This window comes from Tursiops truncatus, chromosome 11 (assembly GCF_011762595.2).
Source record: "Tursiops truncatus isolate mTurTru1 chromosome 11, mTurTru1.mat.Y, whole genome shotgun sequence".
Classification (NCBI taxonomy): Eukaryota; Metazoa; Chordata; class Mammalia; order Artiodactyla; family Delphinidae; genus Tursiops; species Tursiops truncatus.
This window is the reverse complement of record NC_047044.1, coordinates 37,275,754-37,289,969: the sequence shown is the minus strand read 5'-3', so window position 1 is coordinate 37,289,969 and position 14,216 is coordinate 37,275,754. Positions and strand designations below refer to the sequence as shown.

The following is a 14,216-nucleotide window of genomic DNA, read 5'->3' as shown; positions in this document are numbered from 1 at the left end:
TTTCCCTATCAGTGATCCAAAAATCAGATTACTGGGCTGTCGAAATATTCATGTCCAAGTGATTGGGGGATGTGAGGATCAAGAACAGGGTGAATCCTAATCTTGCCACTAGAAACCTGGATCCAAGGTGGCATCACTCCACTTATCATCACTATAAAGGAGGCCTATGCAACCAGTTATAAATCTCACCAAAGTTTTCCATCACCCAGGCCCCATTCTGACATCTTGTCTACAGGGCTGTCATGAGTTACAGCTCACCCAAATGCCTTTCCTGTTCTGTTACCAAGTAACTTTGTCAAAGAAACAAACACGCTTCATCTGATATGCCTATTTTAAACACAATTTAATTTGCTTTGTTTCAAAACAGGTTGATGCCTTCAGATAAAATTAAAAGTCAAGCCAGTCAAGATTCCAATTACTGATGCCTAATCATGGATCTCGAGGTTCAGAACTCCTGTTCATGGTTGTCTTGACAGGACAGACAATGTAGCAGGTAAAAGTTTTCTGGGCCAGAAACATATTCAAGTTTTTGATTTGTTTTAAGTGAATGGTTGTCCATGTTTATGTACTATCTGTCTCACTAAATTGAGTGTTCTTTGATGCCAATGCCATGCTTTAACCATTTTCCTAAAGTCCATGGTTGGTACTCTATACTTCACATTGGCTCAACATATGCTATTCACTCAAAGGAGGAATAAATAAATGACTTTGGATTATCAGCATTCCCCCTGTCTCACCCCTCAAGATATCAACTCTCTTGGGCTTCGGTGTCCTCTTGTTAGTGCCTCTTTTCTGGATGAAGTTTTGCTTTTCAAGTAAGCAGATAGAGGCAAAAATGTGAGTTTTGGAATAGGTCCACTTATTTGTATATCTTGTTCACATAAGGTACACCTTCAGTTTATTCATTTTCTTTAAACTTTAAAATTACTAAACAAAAATAATAAAAATAAGAATTTTATAATTCCCCTTTTGGTCTGGGCAGTTTTTCCAATAATCAGTTTATTTTGGTTGATGGCTTTTTGACATTGTTCTTACATGTCTATGCCATTCACTTATATCTATTATTTGTTAGATAACAGCTTTTGTACCAAAATTTTTTAGAATCTGTTTTTAGGAAGAGGTCACCTATTTCAGATCTACTACTTAAGTTTACATTATCATAAATATAGCTGTGAGTTTGTTACCATCCTCAAATTGCTTTGATACTATCTAGCCTTTCCTTCCATATTGGTTAAAACTGAACTTGTTTCTAGAATTTTATGTGTGGAAGTCAGGATATGGAAAGTTGTGAAGTGACTGACAGATGAGGAAGTAAAAATAGTAGGTGTGGACAACTCACTTAAGCTTGGATTATAAGGGCAGGGAAAAGATAAGTCAATATTTTGGGAAGATGGCAGGATTAATGATGACCTTTAAAATATAGATTAGACATGAGCATGTTTAAAGATTAATGGAGGGCTTCCCTGGTGGCGCAGTGGTTAAGAGTCCGCCTGCCGATGCAGGGGACACGGGTTTGTGCTCCGGTCCGGGAAGATCCCACATGCCGCGGAGCGGCTGGGCCCGTGAGCCATGGCCGCTGAGCCTGCGCGTCCGGAGCCTGTGCTCCGCAACGGGAGAGGCCACAACAGTGAGAGGCCCTTTTACCCAAAAAAAAAAAAAAAAAAAAAAAAAAAAAAAAAAGATGAATGGAAATATCAGAGATGCATTGCATCTGAATGCATTACTCAGGGGGGAAAAGTTGTGGTTATTCAGCTGCTAAGTCTTTAAAGGGTGTTATTGCATCCTGTATCTATTGTATGCTCTAGGAAGTAAGCAGAGGTATTTACTGGCCGTGCTGTCTCCGTGTCCCTCAATGCTCAATGAGATTGTCGAACCTGTTTTTGCATCTTTTCATATTGGTGCTTGTAATATATAAAGAAAATGAAAGAAGAAAGAAGAGAGAAAGAGAAACTAAAACCAGATCCCCAAGTCTGCTAGAAGGAATATTTCCTCTGCCAGGACACTCTCCCCAAATTCAACTGTGACTTTCAAGGAGGCATGGTTCATATATATGTTTTATCTTTTTAAATACTTATCTTTAAAGTATTTTTAGCTTTATTCAAATGCTTTTCAATGTGTTGCTTCCTTTGACTTTTGGAGTTTCCACATTTATATTGCCTCTGCTATAACACATTTGTAAAAATAGATTATATGTATATTGAATTTGATTCTACATGGTTAGTGGTTATCAATGCAGTCACATTGACTGACTCATCATAACTGAAGTTCACTTTATTACCCTAGCTTTTCAGATTGTTATATAAGGAAAATAATGTCCCCTTTATAATTATTCTTCTCTGTGAATTACTAAGAATTCCTCCCTTTCTGTTTGTCATTCCTGATGGAATTGAGTGAACATTTTCATAGTTCTATTTAGAAAGTTTTCTTCTTCCACACCTCATTTCATTTAAAGGCATCTAGCACAGCTACTCTCAGGTCAACTTACGTTTCTTTGCATTTATGAGCTAAACTCTTTAAGAGTTCTAAATACTGGGACATGGTCCAAAATTTCAAATTTGGTTCTTTGACACCATCATCACTCTACCATATTACTTTCCATGCCATCATTTCCTATCTTGTATTTCTATTTTCATTGGTAGAGGAAAGAACATTGACAGTGCTCCCATGTCAGAATTTTCTAGATCAAGATATTAAAATCATGATCACTAGAGATGTTTCCCTAATTTCTTCTGATGTGTGAATCAGCAGCATTAAGTGGTAGCCCCTGGGTTTGGTAAGTTTTCATGGTCCTCCCCTCACAACCTGGATGTACATCTTTCAGGACACAAGTAAACATGAGTCCATATCCCTCAACCAAAGCACTAGTGGTACCATGTACCATTTCTTCTGGAAAAAAATATGAATTCCTGAAACCTACTTGTGTCTGTGTTTTCTTCTTATTTTCTCAAGTATTATTTTCAATAAAGACCTTTATTTTTGGTTTCTCCAGGAGCTTTGATTCACCCTCAGTGTAGCTTCTGTATAGCTCCAGAGGTATAGATTTTTGTCTTTGTCTTCCTCATCAGCATTGTAGTCCTTACTATGCTGCTGACACTGGCTTTGTTTATACTCGGTTGTTCTATGGAGTAAAACAAAATTGCTCAGAGCTCAGAAATCTTCTCAGGACTATAATGTGATCTTGAATAGCTATTGCTATTTTCTGACTTGGATGGAGTTGATAAGAACCTAATTGTAACCGATTCCCTTCTCATCTGTTCTGACATAGAGACACACAGTCACTGAAAATGGGTAAAAAGGCTAAGTTTCTAGAAGGTTCTATATTTTTCTAGACTTTAAATTATATCCTGGATACCTTGATTTTGACTATGAATAGTTGTCAAATAAAATAAAACAAATTTTATAACAATGTCTTGGCATGTACATTTTGTATCCCCCAAGTAATCACCTTTTCTTTTCTTTCCTTATGCAATAATACTTTTCTTTTTTTATATCCTAAGGGGTTCCTATCCTGAGAAAGAGAAACCCAAAGAGGATTTAATTCTCCTGATGGTAACGCTCAATCACACAACTGGCTGTTCATGTGTTATAAACATCGGTTTCCAATGGTTTCTGATGTTTTGTGTGGGATTCATGCTGTGGAAGTGGGGAAAGATATTTTTGAATAATATCACGGTTGTAAATCTGCAAAAATGAATATTATTCTCAGAAATTCTTGCGGTGCCAGGGCAGGAAACTAAGTCTAGGGGTTGGGACATTACTTGTGAATAATAATTCCTTTATTTCAGAATCCAAAGGGAGTGTTACGAACTTTGTATCATTCTGTTCATCACTTACTATTAGAGGTAGGAGCTAAATCCTTTTCCCTGTAACTTAACTCTAGTTCTAAATTAAATAGAAGGAGAAGAGCAGGGAAAAAGAAGAGGCAATCATAAATAACCAAGATGATGAAAAGAGATTTCAGAAAAAAAGTAAATATGTAGAAAGACACCAAAGGAAAAAAAGATCAAGTGTATATATCATCATTTTAGAAAATACATCTCACATATTCTTTTTGTTTCAGACTCTCCATCTATCCATCTATCTATCTATCCATCCATCTATTAACAAGGTATCTATGTATTTATATATTTACCTAGGGTCATTTCAAATGTACTGATCTATTTTATTCAATTAGTCACCAACAATAATTAATTCTAACACAATCTCTATTGCCAGATTCTTCCCTCTGTCTCTCCACCTACATGTTGTTGAGTTTGTTAGTGGAAAGTTGTGACAGTTTAAAACAAAGAAACCTTGTCTTTTTTTTACATTTTATGCCCTTTATAATGTATTTTGACCTAAAAAGAATTCTTTTGGATTTTTTGTAGGCTTCTTAATTTTTTCAACAGAAAAGCTTTTAAATTCACACAGCTAAGCTCTTATACACATCTATGCAGTATACTCAATGGTTTTAAGCTGGTTTTGAAACATGGCCCTAGGACAACTATCTCAGTTCTGCAAATTACTAATACGTTGTTTACTCATCAATAAATAAGGATGACAGTAATATCACTTGCCTCAGAGGGTCCTTGTGTCTATCACAGTGTTAACATTACATAAATTCTAGGTATTGTTATTAACAGAGAAATCAAAAGGACTGAAAATTTTACAATATTCTTCCTTTGAAACTTTTGTCAAGCTTGATTCAGCTGTATTGGATTAAATACAGCTGATTAAAACAGAAAGTTTGTCAGGTAGGAAAAAAATAAAAATATGAGAAATGGAACGAAAGACAGATGGATGCTAAGAAGTGAGGAAAATGAGTGGCAGTGGAAAGTCAAACATGCATACTTACGGAGCTGCCCAAGTCGAGCTTTTTCTTTTTTACCAAACAAACGACCTATTGAAGACTTGATTCCTTTCTTCTTGGGGGCTTTGTGAAGAGAGTCTTGGCTGCTGTTGGCACTGCCAAGCCCAAGGCTCTCAGCCTCGAGGGAGGCAGTTAAACTACTGTAAAACACGAAAGAGGACAAACTGCTTGCTTTGGTGTAGCATCCACAAAGTACACAAGATTAAATTCCTTGATAAAAGTACGAAAGGAGGAACAAGTACACTTTGAATGTTATTTTCTCCTTTTTTCCCATGTTTTTTCTTAAGCATATTAAAGTGTGATTTCCTCAGGCTTAGGGCCCTGAGCCTCCAGGTTTTCTCTAGAAAAATTTCTTTTTTTCTCAAATATATTTTCCTTATTTTTCATAAAATATCAAACTAATCAATGAACATAGGTTGGTTTATTAACTTATAAATTCTATAAATTAGCCCTTGACTCTTTATCTATTTCCTTCTTGCAGAGTTTGATTTTTAGATCTTAAACATAATGACCTATGACAAGAAATTTAAATATAGCTAATAAAGTTTATGCTCTATTCTAGCCCATGGTTTTACTGGATTTTCCTCTAGCTATCTTTCTCTCTCTCAGTTTTGGAGACTAATTCATTGAATTTTAAATCACCTGTGAGATTTTGAAGTAACAAATCATATACCCGAGTGATCACTGTATATTTTTTCTTACAGTTCTCAGGTATTCTTTTAGGTACATGATAAGCTGAAATTATTTCCAAGCAAGCTGATCTAGGTTCCATTCCTGGTCAATGTATTTGACACTGTATTAATACGATAGGTTCAATGATACTGTTATCCTTCTTTACAGCTGTTAATTTGACAATATTGTGATGAGTTATTTAACTTTATTCATCCAAATTAATCTGAGTTCATATTCTCTAAACTCCAAAAGCTACTGCTTTTCATATGTTACAATATATTTCACTCTTTTTTTTTGAGAGTAAAGTAAGTATAAATTTTGAATCTGGAATAACTTTTTTCACATTAGAAATTAAAAATAAACAAAACAGGAAAAAAAAAGTCGGCTGGCATAGAAAGCTCTGTTTTCAAAACCGTTTATTGTAAAACACATACTATTTAGAAGACAGATTCTTAAAGTATTAATCGTTAAGTCACTACATTCGGTTATATCACTTAAGTGTTCAGAGATGCTGTAATTGATGACAGTGAAAGAACATACATTTAAGATGTAAATTGCATGCTTAGACTTATTTATGGCATTAATAGAGATCTGCTTCAATTTTTTAGGCAGATGGAAAGGACAGTATGAAGAGTTGCTATGACAAATGGGGTATTTCCCCATGTAAACTTTTCTTTTAATATTTCGGCAAATGTGTTTTTTTTTTTCTTCTCTAAGGAGGAGCTGTTATAGCTGGCACTTGCAGCACCAATAGGGTGATTTACATACCTGTCTGTTAAGAGTAATTGGGGTACAAGCATGGGCTTTTCAGACCTTAATTATCCTTATACTAGAAGCCAGATTTATAGTCTTGTATTAGAATCCTTTAGTTTTTTGTAACTATTCTAATAAGTCCTTCCTGTAGTGTGACTCTGTTTTAATAGGAAATATCCACTAAAAGTAGAAAATCTATTCTCATAAGTATTGGCTAGTAATAAGACCATAAATATACAGTTAAATTTAAAACTGAAAATTTGATCTCAGAATGAAAATTTGTGTTTTTCACAAGTGACATTGTGGAGAGGGAGCAGAATTATAGCTTAAATCAAAAATTTTATATAAATTTTTAAGTAGTCTGTTTGATACTGAAAGAAGGAGGAATATTTTTGGAAAGAGAACATACAATGTGCAGTGTGCTGGGAGAGTCATACCTTCGGGCATCATTGTGGTAGGAAGAAGGGAGGGTGTGAGTCATCCTGACGGCTCTAGGGGTAGGGGGAGGAGAAGTTTCACATTTAATTGTTGCTTTATCCTCCCGACCATCTTCTTCTACCACTGCAATCTAGAAGCAAAAACGATACATCAGATGAACTTTTTCTAGATTTCAACTGAAACTGATGAAAATGGAGAATCAATAAAGCAAGGCTATTTGAGTAATTCTGCAAAATATAACTCTATCAGATAAAGTGTTTTAAATTAGGCTATTTAAATGTGTTCCCAGATGTTTAAAAAAAGAGCTGCAGTTTATAAGAAAAAAGCTTTCTTTTTAAAGTGAGAATAATAAAAGGTAAGAACAGAATTTCTGCAAATTTTTTCATTTCATTACCTCTCATGGGAAAATTGACAAAGGCATACAGAGCACCATAAGCAGATGGGATGGAAGGGATTTCTTTAAAGAATTCAATTCAGAGTCCAGAACAATTCAGGATACCATAAATTTTGTCAGAGATAGATATATAGAACTGTAAGAGTTTTCAAAAATCAACTTAATTGTACAATAAAGATATTTTTAAAAACAATGTTGCATTTTTTCATAGCACCATTGTGCATTAAAACATATATATATATATAGAGAGAGAGAGAGAGAGACAGAGACAGACAGAGAGAGAGAGAGAGAGAGAGAGAGAGAGAGAGAGAGAGAGAAAGACAGATTGTAGAAAGCATAGCTAAAAGATATATGGTTCTAGAAGTTCTGACGAAGAAATTTCTCAATATGGCTATAACAAAATGTTTAAAGCTGTGTTCTCATCTTTTGTCTATACCATGTCTTGCTAGTTTCTACATTAAGCTATTATGCATAAGTGTGTTATATATGATAAAGACGTTATGTGTTGGAGAAACGTAATGAAATTGTTTGTCTGGGCTCTTGTCATTTAAGCCTAGGTAACTTTTAACAGCTTAGGCAGTCATCTTAATAAGATCTCCTCTCTCCATTTCAACGAGCACAGTGCCACCAGAAGAACTGTTTTCAGGAACTGCTTTCAGCATGATGTCAACACTATGGAAAACCCTTTCTAAACTCACATCTCATCTAAACTCATAAAGCATATTTCTAAACTCTTCCTAATACATACTTAAGTTTTCACAATTCCATTATCTAACCATGATTGTTTTCCACAATTGTTTCTGTGAAGCCTGATTACTTCTGTTTCAGATGTTTTCCTGAAACACACTCATAAAATGCCCTCCTCTCTCCACATGGCGGGTCAAACTAGGCCAACTTTACCAAAATATCAGCTCTTAAAAACATCATACACAAACCATTTCTCTGAATAACACTTAGAGCTCACACTATATAAACAAAGTGGAGGAGAAAAGCTTCATAATCAGAGATGGATTTGAATCTTGGTTTCTCTTATTTGTTGAATGACATGTGCTAATTACTTATCTACTCTAAGACTAAATTTCCTCATCAATAAAATAGAACTGATAATACTTAGTTTAATTTGTCCTTTTGATGTACAAATTAAATCATGCATATAACTCCTTACCCTGATATATATATATATATATATATATATATATATATATATATAACAAATTTTAACTTGTGGTTTTCTTTCTTATGACCTACCTTTCTTACCAATCATCTCTTTACTCCCTGAATTCCCTGAGGCTATATTTCTGCATGGGACCTTCCTTTATGATCTTTTTTTTCCTTATACACACTGAAATTCTTTTACATCATCTGCTCAGATTTCTTCCTTTATTCCCAGTATAATCCTTTTAAGTGGTGGAAGAGGTCAAAGAAAAATAGTAATAACATTATGCATGGTAAATTTGACAGTTGAGAACTAACTGGTAGTGTCCAGGAGAAGATGCTAAAAGAAGATAGACAATGGAAAATAAAAAGAAATTCAATCAATCTAAGGCCATGTAAGCACAGTATGGATTCCCTTAATTTAAAAAAAGTTCCCTGGTTCCAGAATTATTTGGGCATAGGCTGACTACCACATCTTGGAGATGCTGAAAATAGATTGATGTACTGGATAGTAGGTTGAACCTTTGAAATTTGTCCTATCTGATATCCTGTGAGTCTGAGCTCTGCCGTTCTCAGTCATCTAACAAGTTGTCATTTTGTGAATCAGAACTGTAGTGCATTTTGTTTCCTATACCCAATATTTATTCTCTGGACTTCATTCCAAGCAGTAAAGTAGTATATTAATTCTATTTTTATATTCTCTGTATTTGTGATGCTCTAGTATCTGAGACCATGCTGAGAATGCCCATCCCAGGGCTAGCTAATTCCTAGAGATAGGTAACTATGTTCCTGGAGTGTGTCTTCCATATGCAAACAAATCATCTTCATCAGTACCTCAGATCCTCTTCTCTATCTGGCTCTTACATTCCAGGAGGCACTATTCCTCTGTCTTAGTCATCCCTGGCCAGGTATCTGACAACTAGAGAGAGCCCCTAGACCCTACAGCCCACTGAAATTGTTCAAACTAGCCAATCTTAAACCTGCTTACTCTGCCTTTCCATTCCTACAAAAACCACAATAAACATTCCTTCCCATGCTTTCCTCTCACTCTTTCTGACTGCTGACCTGGTGCTTCCCATTGACCTGGCATAGTGAAGCAGGTCCCTTGCTCTTGGGAAGTAGAAGCAAGAAGCTACCACTTATTGGCAATTGTTTCTTGATTTGTTGGTCTTATATATCTGAATAATGGTAAAACCTATATTTTAAAACAAGCATCATTGTTGTTCTAGATATCGACAGTAAACTATCTAATTCTACCAAGAGAGATCTAAAAATTCTGTGGGAAATCGGGATATTTTAGTCCCCACAGTCTAATCATTACCCTAGAAAGCATAAACAATTTTATTTTGAGACATTTGCTCTTATGATCATATTTAAACAATTCAAAAACACTTAAATACTTTTAATATTTTTTATAAAATGCTTCATTTAGAAGAAATATAATTTTAAATCTCAGAAAAAACAATGTTCAGTTAGTAATCAGATCAAAGAAATGTACAGTACCTTTCTCCGATGTTTCCTTAGATCACTTGGCTGTGATTGGCAGTAATAAAAGAGACATAAAACAGAACCAATTAATGATTACCATTTGACCATGTCACAAGTTAAATAGTATCTATAATTTAACTACCTTTTTTTTTGTTTTCATTCCATTCTTTTCAAAATAAATGTCTTTTAACCATTATAAAAGCATTCCTCCAGGGAACTATTTTAGAGAGGAAACTTCCTAGATGGCATGTTGCAGGGGACAGGTCTTCATGATGGGATCATGTGTATATACGTAAAACATGAGACATGAGACATGGACCTTAGGGAATATGAAGCACATATGGAGTGAGCTAGTCAGAAGTAAATATGAGACTATATCCTCCAGAGAAAATATAGATGGGAGTGAAGAAGACTATGTGTAAATGAAGATCCAATGCACATATATGTAGTTTATAAACACTCCCTTTTGTCTCATCTACACAGGGCTTTGGACCTTCTCAGGGCGGATATGCTGTTCCTACGTGATCTCAAACTTCCTGGCGTCCTAACAAACTCTCCATCTCCAAATACCAAAAGCTCTGGCCTCAGTATATCATATTTCTGGGGCTGCTGTTTTCTTGTCAGTGCTCTTTTAGAGAATTTTTAAAAAATAGTTATTTATTTATGATCCTAGATAAAACTTATTCACTTAATATTTGTTAATTTTTCTTATGTAAGTAAAACATTTTACTAAACTATTCCATTATACTTTACATTTTTGTTGCTATTGAAAAATGGGTTGATTTACCTCATTCAATATTCAAATTAGATATCGCTAACATGTTATTTATGCCTATGGATTTGTGGTGAGGTAAAAGTAAATACAAATAGGCTTTATTATCAGGACAAATAATAATGTTTGCAAAACATATAAACATATACAATATGAATGAATACAATGTCTTTCCAATCTCTGTCCCTAAAATTTCAAATTTTGCTCTAAATATTCAAACATGAATTATATGCAACAAAATTATTTTTTCTCCAATATTTTCTACAGGTAAAAGAAAACCTTCCTGTCTTTCACTATAACAATAACGAATTTGACGACAAAGTTTTGTTAGGTGATAAAGACTTTCTGGGTTTTATTTTTTGTTTTTCTGAGTCAGATATTAAACATTTAAAATATTTTTTTTTACCCTCAGGAAATGCTCTAAATATCTGTTTTTTTTTTTTAACTAAGTGTCTCTTATTTATTTATTTATTTATTTGGTTGCACCGTGTCTCTTAGTTGCGGCAGGCAGTCTCCTTAGTTGCGGGAGGTGGGCTCCCTAGTTGTGGCATGTGAACTCTTAGCTGCGGCATGCATGTGGGATCTAGTTCCCTGAGCAGGGATCGAACCCGGGGCCCCCTGCATTGGGAGCGTGGAGTCTTAACCACTGCACCACCAGGGAAGTCCCTCTAAATATCTTTTAAGTACTCTAATTATAGTATAATAATGCTGATTTACCACTGATTTATTTATAACTAACTGCTCAAGAAAATGCATGAAAGCAGTGGCATCCTATTCATACATACATAAACATTATGTCTAAATGGCTATGAATATATTATTTTATTATTATAAAAATAAGAACACTGTCAAGGGTTATAATGCTAATATATAATGAAAATATTTAAAAGGGCAAAATACTAGGTTGCAAAAATGTAAGGAAATAATAGCAATACAGAAATAACCAAAGTTTTCTTAGTTTGAATGCCGACTAAATTATGCTCTGTGGGCCAATATTCTTACCGTAGCTTTGATAATAAATAGGCCATCAATTACATATGGATAAACTAAGCCAGAGACAATATCATTTTTAGTTAATAAAATCAGATGGACGGTTCCTAGATTTCTAAAATAAGCAGATCATAATGTAGATCAGTATATTGGGTTAGTTTATCTTAGTACATTGGCTAAAAGTTTGTGCTGTATCTAGCTGGGATCAGCTTTGATTAGCTGGTCTTTGTTTGGACTTGCCATTGTCTGTGCTATCTACTTTAAAATATCTTTAATATCAAGTCCGGAAATAAGCAAAGAATAGTAAACTCAATGGCCTAAGGAGGTAAGTATTTCCTTTCAAAAATTTTCTTTTCATCATTTCTCATTTATACAGATTTACTTGCAAGTTCCATAATTGTAAAGAGTTTGGATATGGGAAATATTGCCTCACCATATAAACAGTTTTCTGTATCAATTCTCAGTCGCAAAGTTAAAGAAAAAGATATCTAAACTGACAGACATAATAGAAATTCTATGAAGATAAAATTTTAAAATTTATTTACTTATAAGGTAGTTTTCCCCTTGGGGTGAGAGTATCATATATATACATACACACATACATATGCACATATGTGTGCATTTATATAAATTAATTCTAATGAAAATAATCTTTACAGGTTTTTTTTTTTTGGCCACAATACACATTATTGCAACATAGTTATTTAAAGATACCACTTAGAAATTGAGTTAAACTTCTTGGTTCAGATATTATACACACCCATATACACAGAGAGATGCAGGCATTGTGACACTTTTCATAGAAGTTTCACAGCCTTCTGACCAGAAACACTATATACACTTAATATTCTTCTGTTGTGTTATTAATTTCTCCTCCATTTGTTACATTTGTGCTAGATTTTTGCAATATACAAACTATAATTTGACCTATTTGCATTTTACTTAATCTCTATCCCCAAACTTTATTTATTTATTTTATTTTAATTTTTTTTTTTTTGCGGTACTCCCGTTGCGGAGCACAGGCTCCAGACACACAGGCTCAGCGGCCATGGCTCACGGGCCTAGCTGCTCCGCGGCATGTGGGATCTTCCCGGACCGGGGCATGAACCCGTGTCCCCTGCATCGGCAGGCGGACTCTCAACCACTGCGCCACCGGGGAAACCCCAAACTTTTATTTTTAATTGGAATTTTATTGTTTTAATAACATAGTTTTAATATTCATTATACAAAACATAGAATTTTACCTCCATAAAGAGTTCAGAATATTTAAATCTTCATTATTGTTGTCATTTCAACATGTTCCCAGGTAATCACAGGAAAAATAAAAAAGAACAGTATATGCTTTTGAGTTAGCAAATCTGAAAAAAAATCCAGCCCCTCTTTACAAGCTCTGTTGAACAAGGACAATTTACCAATACTCTCAACATTTCAGTTACTTTCGCTCGAGATAATAACATTTTCAAATGTCATCACGAGAATCAAGTGACTAAACATCATGACATTCAGTAGTCATTCCACCTAACATTATTTTTAGCAAGGAGTACTTTGATTTTTTTCCCTCTTATGTTAAGGGTACTTCCTGATTTAGGTTTCCAGCTTTTAATCTCAAAAGAAGATACATGAAATAAAGAATTAAAGAATAAAGAAGGGTGAAAATGTTGACATGAATTATAAAACTCAATTGGGTAATTGCTGCTATTGTTGATGGCTCTTCTTTTAAAATTATATTATGTATATTATAAAATTATAACATTCTATGTTGGTGTATTGAAGTGATTATAGTAAATAATTTTTGAAACTTATTGTGTTAAAAATAATCCAACCAGGGCTTCCCTGGTGGCGCAGTGGTTGAGAGTCCGCCTGCCGATTCAGAGGACACGGGTTCGTGCCCCGGTCCGGGAAGATCCCACATGCCGTGGAGCGGCTAGGTCCGTGAGCCATGGCCACTGAGCCTGCGCGTCCGGAGCCTGTGCTCCTCAACGGGAGAGGCCACAACAGTGAGAGTCCCGTGTACCGCAAAAACAAAACAAAACAAAACAAAACAAAAAACCCACCCAGTCTCAATCATCAAGGTATCATCAGTAAAAACGAATTTAATAGTTTAAGTCATTCAGGTTTCTGATGTGATATTTAGATTTCTGCTCTTCCATTTACTTATTATGTGACCTTGGGAAAGTTACACCTGTGTAGGCTTCGTTTCCTCACTTCATAGTGGGATTAATATTTGTATCTACCACATAGGTTTGTTGAGAAAAAAAATAAAACACACAGAAAGTCTTTAGACTAGAATAGATTTCAGCTAATGCATCAGTAATTCTAATGGAAGCAAAGGTTCTCTGGACACATCATACCAGTGTCATGACTCCCATCCGATCCATTTCCCTGGCAGGACTTCGAGGGGTGAGCTTTGGTGTTGAGTGTCCACTGGGGGGAGATGAACTGGCCAGCGAAGAAGCTGTAACCGAGGCAGTGATGGAGGTACCTGGGTGGACCCTTGCTAAATTCAGGCCTTCCAGACTCACACTAGCCACTCTATTCTCAATTTCTTCAGCACGTAACTCTGTAGATTCTTTCTCTTCCTGAATTAGTCTGAAAGATACAGTTTATTTTTGATACATTTTGTGCTGTTATAATGTTAATCGGAATTCACTAAATAAATAAATAAATACCTTTGTGAACATTTTATATCAAATCTAATATTTTCT

The 14,216-nt window shown here is 34.8% G+C and overlaps 1 protein-coding gene across 2 annotated transcripts in view; it reads right to left on the bottom strand.

Annotated features, from left to right (window-relative positions):
- Positions 1–14,216, bottom strand: part of PPFIA2 (PTPRF interacting protein alpha 2) — a 474,519-nt gene that overhangs the window by 70,755 nt on the left and 389,548 nt on the right. For both annotated transcript variants that reach the window (XM_033866289.2, XM_033866290.2), the window contains exons 17-20: positions 13,863–14,100; positions 9,765–9,794; positions 6,712–6,842; positions 4,835–4,989 (exon numbers count right to left, since the gene is read on the bottom strand). In XM_033866289.2, coding sequence (XP_033722180.1) covers positions 4,835–4,989; positions 6,712–6,842; positions 9,765–9,794; positions 13,863–14,100 — 554 coding nt within the window. The remainder of the gene's footprint in view (positions 1–4,834; positions 4,990–6,711; positions 6,843–9,764; positions 9,795–13,862; positions 14,101–14,216) is intronic.